This window comes from Argentina silus (assembly GCF_951799395.1).
Source record: "Argentina silus genome assembly, chromosome: X".
NCBI lineage: Eukaryota > Metazoa > Chordata > Actinopteri > Argentiniformes > Argentinidae > Argentina > Argentina silus.
In genome coordinates, this window is record NC_139653.1 from 14,485,896 (window position 1) to 14,508,159 (window position 22,264).

The window sequence follows — 22,264 nt, forward strand, 5'->3', positions numbered from 1 at the left end:
CTCTCTTGTATTATGAGTGTAGTGCCAGGTTTCACAACTTCTATTATAAGCTATACAGTATATTCCTATAGGCCCTATCTAAGGGATCAGAATCTCAACACTCACATCTGGCAGAGACACTTCCTTCAGAGAGAAGAAAAACGAATTGGCTTATCTTCACAAGTCTCATTGGAGTTTGATTTGAAGCCGCTGCTGATCTCTCCCTTTCTTTTCTCTGTGCCTCTCTGTCTCTCTGTGTCTCTCGGCCCTCTGAGAGTTGAGCTTAGTGTCTTGTCCATCACTGTGATGTTGTCAGGCAATGTACAGATTCCAGAGATGTGTGCGTGTCTGTGTGTGTGTGTGTGTGCGCGTGCGTGCGTGCATCTGTGCGTGCGTATGTGTGTATATGTGTGTGTGAACGTACAGTACAGTATGTCTGATTGGGTGGGTGGGTTGTGTTCACTATGACTATGAGGTAATACTATCAACACTATCTGTGGTCACAGAGTTGCTGAGTTTGGCTAATAGGAATCTATGCCAAACTGTTCTCATACTGTAGGAGTCTGACAAGGAGTGATCATCTCCAGATCATTGTCTCTGCCTTGGGAGTATTCCCACAATCCCCACGGCCACATCAGATCAAAACGCTCACAGACAACTGATGTCCATTTGTGTTGACTGTATTCCATCCCTGCGTTGTGTGTTATGTAAGTTTGGGAGGCTGGGGGATATGAAACGGCATACAGCGGTGTGTCTATGTGGTTTGTTGCCAGTAGTAATGGTTTGCAGCCATGCTAAGAGGGAACACAGGGCAGTGGAGATTCTCACTGTCTCTGGCAAAGTTTCAGAACAGAGAAAACAGGTCCTCTGGACAGAGAGAATTTAACAGGGTTACTCCCATCATGAATTTCCTTAATGTTCCTTAAAGTGATTGGGAATGAGTAAGCTATGCTGCTGTTTCTGGTAGTCAGCCAACAGGAAGGAGATCTTCTGTTCACAGAGTTCAGTTCCATCTCTCTCTCTCTCTCTCTCTCTCTCTCTCTCTCTTTCTCTCTCAGGTAGTGAACACACATGTCCCTGGTAAGAAGGTATGGCTGGGTGGAGTGGGTCCAGCGTGGGCCGGAGGCACCAGTAACCTGTCTAATACATACGCTGCTGGCTTTCTGTGAGTACAGTACTGTACATCTTCTCCTTTAGCTATATTGTTGTCTACATTATTGTTTAGCCATCGTGATATAGACTTTTTGTGTGTGTGTGTGTGTGTGTGTGTGTGTGTGTGTGTGTGTGTGTGTGTGTGTGTGTTCCAGGTGGCTGAACACTCTGGGTATGGCTGCAATGCAGGGGATCGACGTCGTTTTGCGACACTCGTTCTTTGATTACAGTTACGCGCACATGGTGGACCAACACTTTAACCCTCTACCTGTGAGTCTCACACCCCTCAATATCAAACTCTCTTCTCTCATTCAATATAATGATGTCAATACAGTCTTCCAGGGTAATCCTATCATTTTACAATCATTCCACAATGATATTGATACAGTAAGTTCACAATCTAAGATGTCCAGGGTAGAGTAAAGTAGTCTTTGAAGTGTATCCATTCTTTTGAAAGTAGTCCTCCACCCTGTAGTTGACTCTTATGTAATGTAAAGTAGTCCTCCACCCTGTAGTTGACTCTTGAGTGATTTGCAGAGGTTTCATGGTTCACCTATTCAATAATACAGTGGTTAGAAGCATTACCACCATCACAAATCAATTTAACCACTGATGTTAGCATAGAAACATCATTCTACAGTATTTTTCTATGGTTGTTAGCTTCTCTGGACCCAGTTCTCAGACTGGTTACTGTTTACAGTTTGATAGGTCTTATCCTGGTCCCTTCCAGCCTGTCTCTCTGGCACCTAGCGTTCTTTCCCGTGGGAGCTATTAGCTAAGATGAAAGGCGTTTAGTGGTGTTGACTGGCGGGACGCAGGGGCGAAACGCCATGTAACTCTAGCCCTTTGTCAGAAGCCCACGACAGTGTCACGACTCCCATCCCAACTGTGTGCCTCTCTGTGTGAAACAGTCGGCTGGTGACAGATCTGCAACCTGAGCTGCTGGTACACAGAGGGCTGTTACTCACTACCCCCCTTCAGCATTGACCATCAAATACATCTCTATCTACAGATATGTATAAATACACACAAATAAACCAGGTGCTGGCATTGTTCTTTAGCCCAATAATAACACATACGATTCAACTAGTTAGCTTCTCCTGAAGCCTGTGATTAGTTTAAACAGGTGTGTTAGTCCTGAGCTGGAACAATAGCCTGCAGGCCCTGTGGTTTCTCCAGGGCCAGTTTGTAGAGCGTTTACTTGTTTAGGGAAAGTTGAGTGCCTCTGGCAGAGATTGAGACATCCCAGGGTCTTTCATCCAGGGAGCGCGAGGCAGTGATACAATGCTACTGCCACGCGGGCCAAGTTCATGAAAATGATTTATTAAAGACTTGTGGATGCCCAAAGACAATGTGGAGAATGTCTTACTTTAGCTTCAACAGGCTAGGGGTGGGTGGTTTTCATTAGGGAAACTTCTCTACTCACTGCTAACCCTATAGGCTAGATGGAATAATGATGGAAATGGGTCACATACAGATATGAAGGCTTGAGAAATGACTGTTAACTTTATCTGAACTATGCATTTAATGTTATTTAATACAAATTATTTTGAGAGGTCTTGGTAGTAGCTTTGACCAGATTCTCATAGTAGACCTACATTCCTCCAGATACACGACTCAATAACCACATCACTGATTCCATTTTGACACAATAACCAGACGTAATTTTCCACAATGTATCATTCACTCCTATTCCACAGTCTACATTCATTCTCCAGCTCACAGCATCAGGGCGGCTATTAGATTATAAAACAATGCAAGATGCAGCCATTTTTCTTCTCTGTTCGCTGGGCTGTGCGTTGTGTTCTAGGAACGATGGCCCCCTGCTAGGATCACAATGCTTTTAACATGGCTGGGCGTCTGAAGGCTCCGCCAGCCTACCCGCTGAGAGAATTCACAACAGGCCCAACCTGTCCTCCACCCAGGTTATTTATGCCCCGGCCCCTTCCCTCTGATCACTCACCCAGGACAGACAGACCCTGTACAACCCCAGACCCCCTCATCCCCTCACACACCCGTCCACACCTCTGCTGCGCGGGTCCAACTAGACTGGCTCTACCGCTCCTTATCTCTCTCTTCTTTTATCCTTTTATTCTTTCCCTTCGTCATCCCCTTTGCTTTCTCCCTCACTCTCGCTCTCTGTCTGTCTGTCTGTCTGTCTACCTCTCTCTCTCTCTCTCTCTCTCTACCTCTCTCTCTCTCTCTCTATCTCTCTCTCTCTCTACCTCTCTCTCTCTCTCTCTACCTCTCTCTCTCTATCTCTCTCTCTCTCTCTTCCTCTCTATCTCTCCCTCTCCCTTTCCCTCTTCCTGTGTGATGTGTCATAAAGTCCAAGCCCAGGGTGTCCTTGACTGAGTTGCATGCTTCATGCTGTGAGGAGAAGAATAGCCGTAGAACAGCCAGAGAACAGCCAGAGAACAGCCAGAAGTCCTTGTCTGCTCTGAGGAGATGGCCCATTGTTTCTGTCTGAGAGAAAAAAAATGTAAGAGAAAAATGTTTGTATGTCAAAAAAGAATGGAAAATGTCTGCGACTGACATGCTTCCTTTGGTGATTTATTGGTGTGAGGCAGAAATGGACAAGGTTTGGATGTCCGTGGGGATCTTTATTCAGAACCTGTTGTTTCTGTCGGTCATGTTCCCAGGCCATGTTCCACACTGGGCAGAGAGGCTCCTCGGAGCATAAAGAGCTACTGACATGAGATGTAATGACAGTACACATTTTTTTTCTTCTCTCACAAAATAATTCTGCTGCTCCAACCCCATGAGCATTTTAGAAAAAGCAACGTTGTATTGACATTGTTTTTTGGTTTTATCGTTGTATATCGGTCATGACGAAATGGCGCAGTGATGTCTAAATCCAAACATTGTATAACTGTATGTAAAAGGATGTTGATTCACAGAGAGACAATGGAAAATAACTATGGGACAATGTTAAAACCAAACGTTGCACAGTAGACTGTGGTAACACCGTCATACCATGTTGGTTAATGGTTGTCATTTGCTGGTCATCATCCAGTATTGCAACATCATGGGTTGAAAATAAAGGTTGTCTTCACATTAGCAGTTGTCAGTCAGCATCAGACCATTTCACAGTTGAAATTAATATTTCTTTTACTTTTAGTACTTTCTCCATGTACTATGATTCAATAAACACTACTCTTTATGACATAGTTTGGGATTTCAACCCTCAACCTTTTGGTTTGCAGCACATTGTACTGTCCACAATGCCACTAGACCACTGGTGCAGTACAGGGGTAGTAATGGGGTTTGGATTGGGCATCAGAGAAATTAGAAACATGGGGAAATACTTTCCTTGTGGTTGTAAAGACATTCTGTAACACAGAGAATAGTTGGACTTGTTAAACATTTGTAAGAAGAAAATGTTTTCTTGTTGTAATAGCCTTTACTGCTTGGTCTGTAATTATCCTCTTTTACTACTTTTACTACTATCTCTTTTGATATATATATCTATATGTATACTGTATATAGATAGATAGATAGATAGATAGATAGATAGATAGATAGATAGATAGATAGATAGATAGATAGATAGATTTCTGGATTGTACAGTAACATGTGTTTATTATAAAGCGTAAAATATCAAACAAAAATAGATATCAAATATATATAAATCTCATAAATTTTAGTAATAGGCGAGTAACGTTAACAAGGTTAAATAATCTATACTCATACATTTTTATCACACTTTGAGGATTAAGAAATCCACAGTATGTAATAGAATAAACGTATACCCCACCAACATTAGACAACTATGCAGAAAACACAACCCAGTCTCCAAATTATTACATTCTGGGGGATTGTTTCTGCAGTCCAAAGAATACTATCTGAAACCATCTGACTTGTAACCCGAACGTTGCTGGTTCGAATCATGCTGGGGACAGTATATATATTTTTTGTTGATAATTGTTGTTGCTTATGCTAATATTTTCTAATGCCTTCCCCTGACAACTTACCTAACCTTAACCACTCGAAGTTAATGCCTAAACTTAACCAGTCGAAGTTAATGCCTAATACTGCATTAACTATGTCGCAAGACGCAAGACGCAAGTCGTAATTCATGTAACACTTACACTTACGTTTTTGATGTATTTTATGTCAAAACAGGTGATCAAACGCTGGTATAGCCAGATAATACGATCCCCCAGACCATTTCCTGGTCTGCAGAAACATCCCCTAGAACGTAATAATTTGGAGACCGTGTTGCGAAAACAGTGAAGCTGTTGAAATATATCTGTAGGAGTCATTTAAATCAATGGTTAGAGTGTCAATGAACTGGAACACTAGATAACAGCTCAGGCCAATATAAAGCAGTGCAGATGTGTGGTCTTCACAAAATCTAGTCATGAGGGTGTCATTTGAAATCTAGTCATGAGGGTGTCATTTGAAATCTAGTCATGAGGGTGTCATTTGAAATGTAGTCATGAGGGTGTCATTTGAAATGTAGTCATGAGGGTGTCATTTGAAATGTAGTCATGAGGGTGTCATTTGAAATCTAGTCATGAGGGTGTCATTTGAAATCTAGTCATGAGGGTGTCATTTGAAATCTAGTCATGAGGGTGTCATTTGAAATCTAGTCATGAGGGTGTCATTTGAAATCTAGTCATGAGGGTGTCATTTGAAATCTAATCATGAGGGTGTCATTTGAAATCTAATCATGAGGGTGTCATTTGAAATGTAGTCATGAGGGTGTCATTTGAAATGTAGTCATGAGGGTGTCATTTGAAATGTAGTCATGAGGGTGTCATTTGAAATGTAGTCATGAGGGTGTCATTTGAAATGTAGTCATGAGGGTGTAATTTGAAATCTAGTCATGAGGGTGTCATTTGAAATCTGTGGTGACCTGGTGTCACCCAAGTGACGACACATCAAAAAGTGTATGTGAATTAAAATGTAATCCTGATTATAAACTGCTGAATGTAATCCTGATTGTAAAACATGCCATCATGTCAACAACACAATTTCTCAGACAAGTGAAACACAGTGGGGAGAAAACTAGAACTAGAGTTTTTTGTGCCTAAGTATCCATTTGATTAGGAAGTTCAAATAACATCAATATTAAAGTTTTAACATTGTATTAATGTAAATACTATTAAGAACTATTTATTTTCAATTGTGAGATGGTTTGATTCTGACCGTGAACTGCCAATGTTAAGAAAACATTAATTTCAACCCATGTGAAATCATGTAGCAACATTAGATGATGAGCATCAAATGACAACCTTAAGTTGTTAAGTAACTTGAAAAATAAGCATCACATAACAACGTCTAATTCCAACCAACATGTGACCAACCAACAACCATCAAACAACAATGTCAATCCAACATTGCAAAAGCTCCAGAGCTCCAGCATGTGCTTTTTGACGTTTAAAAACATTCAAAATCAATACTCTCACAGTCGTTGTACAACATCAGTTTGGTTAGTTTTTGACTGTTGCATAACTGTGACACAATTTAAAATTCCCATGGAGAAGAGGCAAAAGATGGTCCTTCTCTTATTCCCACCATCTTTCCTCTCCCCCCCCCTCTCTCTCTCTCTCTCCCTCTCTCTCTCTCTCTCTCTCTCTCTCTCTCTCTCTCTCTCCCTCTCTACACAGCTGTTAGGGTGCTCTGTGTCTCTGACACGTTCTAGGCAGTGTCTCCCTCTCTGTCTGACTGATAGAAGTTGCTGTGACTGAAGTTATGCAATACACTTCTGGGAATAAACTTGCCATCTCTGGCCAAAATGTGTGTTTACAATGTGTTTATGCCAATTATTTATTCTCTAGTATTCCTGGCCATGTATCAGAAATATCTTGACAATTCTGAGGAGTATTGAGGGGAATATGGCATTTCAGGGCTATATCAGAATTGTTTCATATACAGTACATCAGGTCCTGGAGTATTCTAAAATCATCCTACTATATTGTATTCAAGTAAAAGCGTATGTGGTAAAGTCATGCATGAAAGCATGATGTTGGGTCCCCGTGTAATTTTGTGTGACATACACTGTGCCACTATATCCTGATTTGATCATAGTATCATACCCACCTCATCTATGTGACTGAAACCCATATTAGTCAAACTCAAAACCATTTAAAGTCACTGAGCTAAAGCTTGCACGCATTAGCTTAGCTTAGGGAGCCAATACATGTCCTCAGGTCTCAGGCAAGTTTGCTCTGCACGCAAGTGAAGTGTAACAGACCTTTCTTCTATTATGTTTTGGCCTGAGACGATGCCATTCCCCTCTCCTCATATGTTGTTGTGTTAGTTTTTACTGCCCGTTGTCTCATTGCTTTGATATGTGGCTCTAATTACTGCTGACTGCCTGCAGTTAACCCTTCTGCTAATAGAGTTAATTAGAAACAGTGAGAACTAATGGTCCCTCTTAATACAGACAGAACACTTTGATCCATGAAGGCTAGGGAATTAACTAGGTCTCAACCACGGAGTCTGACTCTAATTTAACCTGCTCAGGTAGATGTTGAAGGTTAATTGTTCCCTGGTCCTTCCTCCCTCCCTCTACCTTCCTCCCACCCTCCAACTCATGCGTGCGTGTGTGTGTCAGTGTCCCTCCATTCCTTCCACTCACTCCACCCCCTCCCTCCTCACTAGATGCTGAGGGTTAATTGCTCCCCGATGTATTGGGTTTGGCTACCTTCCGCAGGCCTTGTTTTGTGAGATTGAGGCATAGTTTGGATTTTCTAGTTAGAGCCAGGTTGGCGCGTAGCTACCCAGTGCACCTGCCTCACTGGCATCCCACCAAGAAGAGAGGGGAAAGAATACAGGCTTACTGTTTAGATGTCGTCAAAGAAAGCTTCTTTAATTCCACCTCAGTACTGGTAGATGATGCTAATGTTTCCAATGCCTTTGGGATTGAGGCCAGCAGATTTCTCCTGATGCATATAGCGGAATCTACACAACACGTGGCGTCAATTTGGGGAAATGTTGGAGCGCGAGACCTGACCGGGAAGAACGGTGAGGTGTACTGTAGGCTGTAGACCATCACTCTTTCTCCCAGCTCTCTAGAAGCCATACCAGGCAGGAACATCTCCAACTCTCTCAGTTACTAAATCAAACACATTACCTTATATCCTGTGTAAACCTCGCAATCAATCTAGTCCTTATTCAAGAGACAGAGGCAGGTGTGCAAGATGGATACGGTCGTGGATATGTTCATGGCAATACTGTAGAACTGAAATGTGTCTAAATGTATCATAGGATTTTCGACCAACAGGCAAAGGATGGTCTGTACGATTGTCCTGATTGAATTGACCGAGACATGTGTGGATCGCTCCCTGATGTTATTTGTTGTGTCTCATTGAACGCCGGTTGGATGAATGTATCATCATGCATTATAGAATAGAAGGTGTGTTGTATTAATAGTATACAGGAAGCTTTCATTTTAATCTGAGTGAAATACAGGCAAAATGAAGCATAGCATCTCTCTATCCATCTCACACGAATGAGGCTCTTCAAACTACAAGCAGTGCTTCCGAACTCTAAGAACTGTTCATTGTTTTTATAAAAGAATAGTATCTGTGGCTGTGTAGCCCTCTCTGCCTATGGACCAGACTGTACAGTTCTCTACTGTACTCTGTACTCCCAATGCCTGAACAGCAAATTAAGTTAAAGCCTGTGTGGAAAAAAGAAGCCCTTAAATGTTGCCATATGCAGGATTGCCTGGGAACTTCCTAACGAACACATGTGGTTCAGAACCTCTCCGTGAGGTGTTGAATCTGTGGACTGGGAGAGACCAAGGAGAGTGCAACAGTATGACATATAGGATTTGTCACTGGAATTTGTCAAGATGTATTCCAATATGGAAAAACCAGTCCAGGGCACTGTATCATGAATGTTAGCATTCGATTGATTTGGATGTACCTTTGTGAAGCATGTCATATTCATATTCATATAACTAACTAACAAACAAATATTGCATTTCTTTTCCCCCTGGAAGTAACCTATTGTAGTTCTGTTTGACATACAAATCCATCCAGTGGCTAGATAAACAAAACAAAGTATAATATATACATACTTTCTTCAATGAATGGGAGAGGCCTCAGTCCTTTGGCTTTGGCAGCATAAGTATCTCATGCAGTGTTAAGTACTGTTTATATTCTTAACAGAGTGATCAGGCATAGAGGTAGGAGAGTGTTTTCACCATCTTAACTCAGTTACACTCACGCCCCTAAACTCATGGCACCACAGCAAGCCCAGCCGTCGAGCTGAGCCGAACTGCGTATCCGGGTCACAGCACCAATGAAACAGGTGTCAAGTTGTTGCAAACAGTAGCCCCGCAATTTGAGTTGCTCCAACCGAGTTTCAAACTTGCGACCTCTGGCTTGCCAGCACATGTGACTGTCTCCTAAACAAGCTACGATATTGAAAAGCTAGCTATTAGACAGCACGGTTGGGGGTTTTGAACTGAGGAGTGAGTTTACCATTTCAACTCGGTTACTTGTGTGTGTGTGTGTGTGTGTGTGTGTGTGTGTGTGTGTGTGTGTGTGTGTGTGTGTGTATGTCTATGTGTTGGTGTGACACTCTGTATTCTTATACTTATGTGTGTGTTGATGTTGCAGGACTACTGGTTCTCACTGGTCTTCAAACGTCTGGTGGGTCCCAGGGTTTTAGCTGTGCAAGTCGCTGGCCTACAGAGGAAACCACGGCCAGGGAGAGTCATACGAGACAAGCTACGCATCTATGCCCACTGTACCAGCTTCAACAAGTAAGTACTGCACTGAGCCAGTACTGACTGGAGCAGAACCAGACTGACATGAAACTGATTCTATGTTCATAGACTCCAAGGCATAGTAGGAAAGTATTAAGTTTCTTCAGAGCTGAAAACCCCACTATATTTACCAATGCATTGCCATCGAGTCTCTGTCAGTGCAAATGTGAGAAAGGTCATACTACTACAGCTGTGTCTCCCCATCCTCCTTATATCTTCCATTTGAGACCTGAGGCATGGTGTCTAGAGTCTTCATAACCCAATCTGCCCATACTACACCCCCGCTTTGAGAGCAGCCAGACCATAAAACTTAACAGGTATCACTTATCAGGTGTGGGGGGGCTCTCTTCGCCGTCAAAGAGCCGCTGAAAGGTGTGCGAGGCCTTTATCCCATCTCGGATTGGTTGGAGGGGGTTTTGGGGGGACGACGACGACGACGACAATAGGACAGTCTGTGTGAGGACCAGATAAAGAGTGCTACCATCCCCCTGTTCAAGGTTATCATTTAACCCAGGCTGTATGTGGACCAGGTTAGCCAGGCTTTCAGCACCAGGCTAGATTTACGGCCCTACGTCCCACCTCCAGACCAGGCTCAGTTACAGGTGTAGCATCTCTCACTGCCATTGGTTCAGTAAGCTATACTCTCACCTAGGAGTTGCATAAGCGTATATATTGAAGATACACAGCTGTAGCCCTGCCATGTGGCCTGTTGACCTGTATGTGTAGATACTGCATTTGAAATTATTTTCATCAAGTGCTTCCCATCTGAGTAAGTGTGGGAATATGTAACTGGAGGGGGTGAACACTACAGTATTTTCCCTTAATAGTAGATAGAAATCACTAATTTGTCGTTCAGATTTGGTGCTCAACAACATACATCCTCCTCCACAGCTTATGGAGGATCCTAAAGCCATGTTGTCCTAGGACATTTGAATACTCCTAGCATCCAAGCCCGTTAGCAGTTTGCATGGTCTTTTTCATTCTAAACTGATGCTCCAACATCAAACAACATGAAGGCGTGTTTACGTTCCTGGTTTGAAAGCCTCTCATAACCTCCTGGTTCTAAAGTCTTGGACCATCTCTATCTCTCCTTCCATCTCACCGTCTGATCTATCTCAGCTCTCAGCCATGTTGCCATGATCCTCGGCTCAAGAGTTTAGAACAAGTATTACACACAGACCTTGTTTTATTTATACAAACCAAATGCTGGTTTCTCCCGGCCTCTTCAGATTTTCTATGTTAGCATTTTTCACGTCGCTTGAATGGACTCTCTGTCAGTCTGTTCAGCGAGTCACTGTACACTGAGGTGTAGAGGCAGGGACAGAACAGAAACAAACCTGTGAGAGGCTGTGAGATGGAGAGACTGTGAACAGTGAGAGATCACTAACAGACCCTCTCCAAAAAGCCATGCTCTGACCCTGAGCACCAAGACCTTCAGAAACATATGGTATTCACTACAGCTGTGTTGTTCTTGCCTTCAGATTTGGCCCCTTATTAGATTTTATCATGTTTGCCTTATCTTTCTTTGGTAGTTATTTATCTTTCGCTAATATCCCCTAAATCCTGTCCTGTATTTTGCTCCACAGAGAGGGGCTCACACAGTGTTGTCTGTGTAACTTTAGTACTGTTGTCTACACATCACACCCTTCAATTGGCCCTCAAATGTGACATGAGTGGGGCCACAGTTCAATTTTTAATGGTATAAAAACAGCTACGTCTTTTCACACCGATGATGTACTACAGTATTTGAAATGTATACTGTAAATATATAGAAATAAGTTCAAGGCGGCTTTCCAAAGACTTTCATGTAATATGTTTTAATTTAGTTTATACTAAAGATAGATGATAGGTTTAGGGTTCTAATAAAATATCAACGATTATCACTAGTTAATGGAATGCTTGGAACATGTTCAACCAGTTTTTATCGTTTTACAGCTTTTTTGATATTTTTTAAGGATCCTTTTGATCCAGTTACTGTATCAGATTAAGTGGCTGCAATATGAGGGAGCATTATCAAAGACTCTTCCCTGTTTTAAAAATAGAATACTCGTGTCTTTAGTTATTGAGAGTTCTATTGTACTTGGCAGACACCCCTCTACTGATCTAACAAAAAGAGAGAGAGAAAGAGAGAGAAAGAGAGAGAGAGAGAGAGAGAGAGAGAGAGAGAGAGAGAGAAAGAGAGAGAGAGAGAGAGAGAGAGAGAGAGAGAGAGAGAAAGAGAGGGTGGGAGGGAGAGAGCTGCATGCCAATCACCTTGCATTCCAAAATCATCTCAAAGTGACATGAAAGAAGGTTTAGCAGTAAGTTGAGCGTCTAGGTTTGTATGTACATGTATACTGTTGAAATAAACTATTGGAATTGAACTAGGAACTCTCTCCTCACGTAGTCACACAGCCACAGCACACTAGCATTGGTTGTTTTTTCTTTAGCTGTCCGTACCCCTGCCTGCGTAGTAATTACCAGCTGTGAACAAACTCACTCCTCCTGATAGAATGCATAGTACAGTATTGTACAGTATTGCAAAGTTCTGACTTTATGCAAAAACAACATAATTCATGCAAAAAAAGATTAGAGCATGTACAGCTTATTTTGGGATATCGTCCCTACTTTACAGTTTTACTTTGAGATGATTTTGGCATGCATTTCAGACAATGCTAAGTTAGGGTCCCTGAAACACAGTCTTTTGGAGTGGGTGCTGTTGTAACTGTTAGCCTGTGCTGCCAGTAGCAAAGTGGACGACTCAGGGTAAGATGCATTTTCACCTAATCAGGAAAATAGGCGAAACCATGCCTTTAATGGTGCCTTAATTGCTGTTGATTATTCTAATTTTTCCTTTCCAGTCATAATTACGTGAGAGGATCCATAACAATCTACATCATCAATCTGCATCGATCACGGAAGAAAATCAAGCTGGCGGGAACCCTAAGGAACAAGACTGTGCATCAGTACCTGCTGCAGCCGTACGGGACAGAAGGTCTTCATGCCAGGTTAGTCTGTGAGGGGCCAGGTCTCTATGGGATGGGTCATACACACACACACACACACACACAATTGTAAATCAGCTCTTTTTTAGGGACAGTATGTATATTAAAAGGTACATTTGAATTTCAGTGAACTATCTCTTTAAAAGTGGAAAACTGTTTTGATACTAATAACAAAAAACGTTCTCTGGTTATGTTATGTTATTAGAATGCTATCTGCTGTGAGAGATCTGTGTAGCTCAGCTCACTGGCTGAACACTGAGGAACAGCAGTTTATCTGATGGTCCTCCTGTTCCCTCCATTCTCATCCAGACATCCTCACTGTTTATCCCCCATTCATACACACACACACACACACACACACACACACACACACACACACACACACACACACACACACACACACACATTTCACACTTGTTTTCTGACCAAACATCCATGTACTCCACTAATGGAGTATCCCGTTCCATACACACTGACCTAACAAGACAAACGCACTGGAGAGAGGCAGAAAAGGACCTGGGTTAACATAACACTGCAGTCCCGTTGTTTAGCTCCAGTAATCGCTCAGGAAATAAAGGGCTAAGAGGGTTTTCTCCTGAAAATTGCAGGATGGAGAATGGGATTTCTATCTAGGAAAGGCAAAGCTCAACTGAAGCAAACACACATCTTTGTTTCCTGTGCAGGTCTTTGCAGTACATTGAAGAGTAAATAGCAACACTTTACTTACTTACTCATACCTTTCAACTCATACTTTTCAATTCATGTTAACCTGGGATCATTAGAGATGATAATGCCATTATAAGGGCATCATACATGCTTATGACAAGTCTTACAATGTGTTTAATCACATCATAATGAATCATACCAGTGGTTCTGTGAAGTTGTACAGGGTCAGCTGTTTCATCGAGGTACAGTTTAGTGGTGGGAAGGACTGTGGGAGAGTCTAGCAGATTTTACCATTTAAAAGAAAAGGTTTATTTTTTGTCTCCAACAATGAGGTATTGTTGCAGATTTAATATTTTCAAAGAGACAAAAATGTTGTATAAATGCTTGTAATAATGTGTTTGTCTAAGGTCTATTAGGCCATTACAGACACGCACACACGCACGGATGCATGCATGCAAGGATGCACGCACGCACACGTACACACACACACACACACACACACACACACACACACACACACACACACACACTCCTACCATCTTAAACCTGTGAAACAGCTGCATGCTAACTGACTGATTCAGAGAGACAGGTTTCACTCAGCGCCTGTCACAGTCTGAGTCTGTTTACATGTCTGTTACATGTAAATCTGTGTGTTACATGTTTGTTTTCTGCTACATGTCAGTGTTCAATGTCTTACTCTGATGTTTTGCTGTCTGCACAGAACTAAATCTCGGGGAAAAGAACAGAACACGCGCAGTTAACGGATATGGAACATCAAACTTCCAAAACTCCACGGTTCAGAATTGGCCATGAAATCAGATTAGCATAATACGTTTGTCCTGGTTTATTGGAATTGAAAACTAACCAGCAAGGCCATGATAAGAAACAGAGTTCTGTTCAAGAGCCCCAGGCTGGCTAGACGGACCATCAGTACTTTAGCTCATTCCACACTCATTCTCTCTCCATTCACCCCTTTCCTCTCTCCTTTCCTCTCTCCTTTGAATACAAGGCCCAATCCTTAATACCATGGAGCATGGCTGACCAAGACTTCCATCAAGATCATCATTGATGCCTTGAATGATTACTTTCAAATAGAAAGTGTAGAAATAGAAATATAGAAATAGAAAAAAATGTGTGAGAGAGAGAGAGTTCCTTAAATAAATCATCTCTGCACTCCATCTCTCTTCCTCTTACCTTCCTCCCAACATTTCTGGCACTAATCCCCCTGTCCTCTGGCCCTCTCCTGGCCTCGCCACTGTAAACTCCTGGCCTGTTATTCTGACTCAGGCCCAATCCTGAAATAACAGGTTAATGACTGTGTGTGTGTGTGTGTGTGTGTGTGTGTGTGTGTGTGTGTGTGTGTGTGTGTGTGTGTGTGTGTGTCTGTCTGTCTGTCTGTCTGTCTGTCTGTCTGTCTGTCTGTCTGTCTGTCTGTGTCTGTGTGTGTGTCTGTGTGTGTGTGTGTGTGGGGGGGGGGGCGGGATGTGTGATATGACACCTACGCTGGGGCTGTTTTTTCGACTCAGGCCAGATCCTGTAATAACAGCTTAATGATGGAGGATGTTTGTGGTGTTGAAGCAGGATTATGTGGTAATTAATAGGACCATAAGCACTCGAGTGAGATGCAGAGCCTGTTTTTTCCACTCACTGCAGGGAGAGTGAGGGAGACTTTTATTTTAGCAACACCAGATGTCTATAAAGATGACTGAACTCAGCCTGGCCTATACAGTTCTGACTATGGGAGTGGACATGGTTGATGCATCTTAGGAGGGCTTTTCAACCTTTCAATATTCTAACACATAATAATATAGTGAATTTGTGCAACAATTGATAAAAAAATATGCTCCCTCTCTTAGCTCTCTAGCTCTCTCGCTGCTATTTCATCTAAAAGTTTGCAAATTCTATAATTCATGAAAAATACATAACACCCTATGCTCTGTTCTATTTCTGCTGGTATTCAATTAGATCTCAGTCCTGTGTTATCTTTCAGATGGATTCGTCTGTGTAAACTTAGTAATATGATGGCTGTTGAAACAAAGAATCTCTGACCCAATTTAGCCAAAGACACCAAGGTATAGTTAGCCAGACACGTGAAACCTTCATAACTCAGGTTGGGAGACGAAATGTTCATAGTTTAAGGCCACACTATTCACAGTGCTAACAACGGGTCCAAGGTGGCTAGATAATACAATATTGTATGATAGTATTTCCTCAGATTTGACTTGGCCCAGTGAAGAGATTGTCAAATCCAATTTCAAAGTCAATTCACAGAAACTTTCAAGAGTACCACCAGAGTTCCCTGTACTCTCTGCCTTCTCCTTGTGTTTACATCACTGTTCTACAGGCCCATGACCCACCTGTACAGCCAACTCCAAAACCACCTTGCCTCCAACAAGCTATTCGAACCATTCCAATCTGGGTTCAGGAAGCAACACAGCACTGAAACAACCCTTGTTAGAGTGACTAATGACCTCCTGATGAGCGCTGACTCTGGCTTCAGGAGTATCCTCATCCTCCTGGACCTCAGTGTAACCTTTGATACAGTCAATCACACCATCCTGCTGAAACTGCTTGAGAGCATTGCTGGTCTCTCAGGCCTGGCCCTATCCTGGTTCGAATCACACCTCACCAACCGACAACAGTTTGTCACCATCAACAGTGTTCAGTCTTCTGCTGCTCTTCGCCTGTGGAATGCTCTCCCCCACAATGTCAGAGCTGCTGACAGTATTGACTCTTTTAAGACCTTGCAAAAAACTCACCTGTTCAGGCAGCTTTCAATGTTAAGGGCCCTATGATACTATATGTATGTTCTGTGACTGTCCTCCTATATTTTTATTTTCTATTTTTTTACATTCTTGACATGTTAAGCGCTTTGAGTCCATGAGAAAGCGCTATACATATTTAATGTATTATTATTATTATTATTATTATTATTATTATTATTATTATTATTATTATTAATGATAATAATAATAATAATAATGATGATGTTATTATTATTATTATTATTATTATTATTTTATTATTATTATTATTACTGCATCTCAGTGTCTTTGTCAGAGGCAGATGGGAGAGGAGGTTGGGAGGTGTATAGGCCACACATTTTCATGTCAAGAGACAGACCTGAAAATCAAATCATAGACATAAACTTTCTGTATTTATGCAATGTGCCTGAGTGTGCTGGGCTGATGTTCTGTAGAGGCATCACATAGTACAGTACTACAAGTAGGAGATACTCACTACTGATGCTTTCCTCTCCTCTCCTCTCTTTCTGTCTTGTCAGGTAATCCTCCTTTGCAGGTATATACAGTACACACAGAGACATGCACGCACGCATGCATGCGTGCACACACACACACACACACACACACACACACACACACACACACACACACACACACACACACACACACACAGATTTACAATTTACATGCTATCTATAGGAAAGAGAGGAAGGGAGGGACGGGCCCCCAATAAGTCAAACCGAGGCCCCTCATCATTCCAACATGTAACATCCCAAAGGTGGATCAAGGTGATTGATTCAATCACCAAACTACTGAGAAAAGAGAGAAACAGGTAGAAACACAGTTAGACAGACAGACAGGAGAGGTTAAAATCCTGTTTACCGTGCGTTCAAACAACTCTGTTGTTCTGGAAAACATTGTTTCCTGTGGAAAGTCACCTAATTGGGTGTTGTGTTATTTACCCAGAGATTTTTTTTACAAAATTGTCCTCATCATTTTTAATCATTTCTAATCGTGTAATTCATTTACGATTCTGCTGTTTTAATGTCGTTTTGGCATCATTGGTAAAACCTCACTGCATTGGATTCATTAGCCTATCACTTTCAGTTAGCTTGTGGTCTACTGACTTAGTACAGAGCTCAGCTAGCAGACAGATAAATGCTAAAAGGCTATGGGAATTTGGCATTCTCGTTAAAAACAGCAAAAATATGCAAAATAGTTTTGTGTCTTAATTTCCAAGATTGTGTGAAATGTATCCAAAGAGATATTGCAATATTTATTCTCTGTTTTTAAATTAGTTTTCTGTTCTGTACTGTTGTCATTGTCGATCCCAGAAAACTGGGATCAATCACATCTTATTACTTAAGTTTAAGTGCAGTCTATCCATTGGAGTGCAGATCAATGGCTGAATTTACTGGATTTTAGATGGAACTCACCCCACTGCTGCTCTGGTGTCAAAGGATTGCAACTATGTAACTATAGCGCCCCCAAGTGAACTACTGACTGTAAGAACAGGTCCAAAGGAGGGTCTATGACTGACAAGCACTCAGCAGCATAGAACGTTCTGGGAGCGTTTCAAGTTTACGACTTTCTTTGTTGTCCTCCAACATTCAGATAGAGCCTGATACACTGTGGAATGGTGATTTAAGTGACTCATTTGACTCTATTCTATTCTGTCTTTTTATCCCTGCAGGTCTGTCCAGCTCAATGGGGAGCAGTTACTGATGGTGGACAATGAGACGTTCCCAGAGTTGAAGCCACGGACGCTGAGAGCTGGACGGACGATAGCCATGCCCCCCATGACCATAGGTTTCTATGTCATCAAAAACCTCAAGGCTTACGCCTGCCGATAATAATACTAACCCCTGAACTGTGACCCTGACCTGATCCCTTCATTGCCCCAACGTCAACTCTCATGTCTCACACTCCAGGTAGGAGCTTTCCCTAGGTACAGATCTAGGATCAGTCTACCCTCCCTAGATCCTTATCTTTACAAATGAGGGGAAATGAGGGGAAACACCAAACTGACCTTTGACCAAACTGACCTTTGACCAGTGTGGGTAACTTCATTGTATACCTATACACTATCCCCCTGCCACCCTATGACCTACACCATCCCCTAACCTGATATTCAACCACCAACACCACCTCCAACCCCACCACCACACCAGTATAGAATGGACCCCAGCCCTGCCTCCCTAGTCCCTCCCTGGTCCGACACAGAAAGGCTTGCCCTTCGTACAGAACAAGGGTTGCACTGAAAACCTTTCAATCACTCTTTATAACAACTCCCCATGTGCTGCAAGACTTATCTATGGACAGTGATGTTTTTTTGTTTTGTTTTTGTACTTTTTAAAAAAGATTGAGTTTTGTTATGACAGAAACACTATGTTATAAAGGTTGCATCCTCATGTGTTCAACAAGGCTTCATTTCCATGTCTTTGATCATTGGACCTTTGAACGGTCACCTCCTTTGCTGCCAAGAACTTACATTCTTACTATGCAATCCCCTTTCAACTATCTCACTGTTGTTGATGCCCTCCAGCTTGAGACAGACAGTCAGAAAATAAAACGTATTTACTGTATTTTCCTTTTTAAACATAGCAACTCCACCCTGGTTAGACCTGTTCTTCTCTCTGCGTGCGTGCGTGCGTGCGTGCGTGCGTGCGTGCGTGCGTGAGAGAGAGAGAGAGAGAGAGTGTGTGTGTGTAGAGTCTGTTCTTGTCGGTTGTGTTCTTCAAAGGAAATTATTGCTTCACAAAACAGTTCCACTTCCACCATTGGTCTACATATTCATGGTTCATTGGAAATACTTGTGTTCTCTGTCTGCCTTAGTCTGTTTGTGGTCTCTCTATTGCCATGGAAGTGCTCATTCAGAGTTGAGGCTGTGTTATTGGTGCCGTTTTGCAGCGATGCACAGCAGAAGAACAATGTCAACTCCTCCACAAACCCATCCTCAGATAGAAGACCAGGGGAGAGTCTGGGTTGTTGGGTTGTTGGGTTGAAGGTTTTTTTGTAACAAGAAATCCAATGCATATTCTCAGTATTTTCTCCATATTCTAGTTAAGACCTCAAAAGATTTCCGACCCCCACCCACCTGTCCATTGTAGCCCCATCTGTACAGTCATCCTTTTATGCTGCTAGCTTTTGTGATTAATATACTTATGAAGTTTGACATATTTTTGTACAGGTTTTCCTTAGCCAGTGTATCATTCTATTTTAATATGTAATGTACATAAAAAGCGTGTTAAAGATGAGAGATGCGTGCTTGAAATGTTTACTTACATATACATGTAATATAAATAGATTTATATTTGTCTGTAATTATTTCTTTATGCTGAGAGAGCAATGAATGAACACAATGGTACCTTTTGTGAGACTGAAATTCCAAATTCCACAGAAAATGAACTGAGGTTTGAAATGATGGTTCAATGTACGGTACGCTATGACTTTAACTTTTCTCCAGTGTCGAAAATTGTCATAGTATTACCAGAGACATTGTACAGCGCATGTGGGACATTTTGTTTTTCAGAATGTTTGGGTCTGGTCAAAATATATGGTGCCGGACAAATTCTGGTTTCAGGGTCATTGTCTATGTCTGAAAACTCCTAATTACTCCTCCTAATTACATCTAAATTCCTAATGTGACCCCTGACTGTTGCTAATTTCTATTAATTTAGCAGACCATATCTTTTCCAGAGTGTAATACAGTAAGATCACTTAGATCAAAGGACTGGATAGGTTGTTGAAAGCATTGGCTAGATACGTTTTCACCCCACTAACTTAGTCTCCATGCTCTAAACCATAAACTTCTCAGAGCCCTTTGAAATTCAGAGATTCAAAACACAAATCTTCCGGGGCGATACTTGTCAGTCAGTTACCTCTTCAGGCAAATCATGATGTTGTGGAGGTGGAAGAAAAGTTCAAAATTTCTTCAGACATATTTCGATCAGCTGGGTCAGCTATAGTTTCATCGTCACTTCTCCTTGCTATCACTACCAGCCATTAACAATGTATGGAAACAAAAAGCAAAAAGCGTGCAGAAGAAATAAAAGCTACAGGAGGGATGAAGAGAATGAATGTGGGAACAGTTCCACAAGGAAGTTATCTCCAAAGGAAGGGTAGGGTTTACCAGATGTTTCGGGGCCTGTAGTGTCACAAGATTTCACAAAACTACAGCCTACTGCTTTCACCCATTCAGTCCTTTCAGTGGTCACAAAGGAGAGTGGATGAGGATGGTGTATTTGAGAAGTTTCAGGACATAGCCATACTGTAGAGTAAGGTGGAGGGGCCTGTGTTGTGTCAGTGCCTGAATGTGTTGAATAATGAATTAAGCATCTTTCTCCTCTGAATGTGTTCATTGTTCATGAAGAGTTGTTCATATTTCCTATTCTAAAAGAGCATTATTTTATTGTGTAAAGTGTGCGATTGAATATTATTTTTTGTAAAGAAATTATTTACAGTGATAATAAAAATGATTTCACAAACTTAATTAAAAAGCGTTTGCAACGAGATCCTCCTTTATTTTTGCCCGAGTTATTTAGTTAATTTCTGAACCAAGTAAAGTACTTACAGTAGCCAGTAGCAGCCGGTTCCTATTGCCATATGCTAATACAAGTAAAGTAGACCAACTTCACACAAATTGTATTAGCATACGGCAGCCCCCTGTACATTCAAAACTATGCAAAAGGATATTAGTCTAAGCAAATGACATTACTTAATTAATAGTATTATGGCCATAGAATTACCAGTCATTTGGACAAAGTTCCCAGGGTCTGGAGCCCAGGGAGAGAGGGTTGCGTAGGAGCACATGTAAGCAAGTGGGAGGTGAAGGGATAAGGAGATGAAAGAGGATCCATGTGATTTATACATGCACCACGGCACAAAGAGAAATTGAGAAATGACCAGGCAGCAATCAGAACACTGTGAACACCATCTTTATATCCCTCCAGGTTTAGCTAGCAAGTAGATCAACTGAAGCATCATCAAAGAGTACCACTCTTGCCTTCTGTCCCGACACTGGAGAGCTCACAAAGGGAAGAAGCCTCTCGGCCGGACGGCCAGGAGTTCCAAACACGCACGCACGCACGCACGCACGCTCGCACACACACACACACACACACACACACACACACACACACACACACACACACACACACACACACACACACACACACACACACACACACACACACAAGCCTCAGCAGATGTAGGGGCAGCTGCTGGAGACAGCCTTTGTTGTGTGGAGGGAGAGGAGGGAGGGGGATAGAGCCCTGTCCTGTCAGGGAGAGGTAGAGAGGCAGCTGTTGATGGGAAACATTCACTTTAGGCTAGGCTGGGGATAATAAGCCCTTAGAGCCACAGAACCAAGAGGAATCAATGTCCCAGCGTCTGGGGTTAGTCTGGACTGGCTAATCATGCCCCAGTGCCCAGTATCTGGTTCAGAAAGGCAGATGCATGGGGATGTGAAGAGGGGATGAGAGGAGGAGGTGTATAGGTTGTGGTGGAATAGATACCTGTACACCAGGAGGTGTAGGACCAGAGCATACAGGATTATGAAGGACCCTCACCACCCGAAACATGGACTGTTCCAGCCGCTGCGGTCAGGAAAACGCCTCCGCTGTCATGCAGCAAAAACAGAGAGGCTAAGACTGAGTTTCTTCCCCCATGCCATCAGAATCGTCAACGATGACCCCACCAGTGCCCCCCTCAAGTCACTCACACATGCACTGTCATTCTAACACATATGCACACACATAATCATCCATCTGCTATTTATATTGCTTACTGGCTATACTGTTCATATTGTTTATACTGTTTATACTGTCCATACTGTATATTTTTTAGTACTTCTATTTTTATTTTATTGTATTTTAAAACTTATTGTGTTGTTGCACTACTCTGTGGCACTGTCACTTTGCATTTCACTGTATACTTGTATGCACGTGACAAATAAAGAAATCTTGAATCTTGATAGAGGTGGACTGTGACGCACAATGCAGCATTCTGTT

The 22,264-nt window shown here is 42.1% G+C and overlaps 1 protein-coding gene across 1 annotated transcript in view; it reads left to right on the forward strand.

The window, feature by feature from the left end:
* Positions 1–18,106, forward strand: part of hpse2 (heparanase 2) — a gene marked incomplete at both ends in the record, with an annotated part of 53,049 nt that extends 34,943 nt beyond the window's left edge. The window contains 5 exons of the mRNA XM_083694510.1: positions 1,038–1,144; positions 1,287–1,401; positions 9,711–9,856; positions 12,700–12,846; positions 17,947–18,106. Of these exons, the coding sequence (XP_083550636.1) occupies positions 1,038–1,144; positions 1,287–1,401; positions 9,711–9,856; positions 12,700–12,846; positions 17,947–18,106 (675 nt within the window). The remainder of the gene's footprint in view (positions 1–1,037; positions 1,145–1,286; positions 1,402–9,710; positions 9,857–12,699; positions 12,847–17,946) is intronic.
* Positions 18,107–22,264: the final 4,158 nt, after the last annotated feature.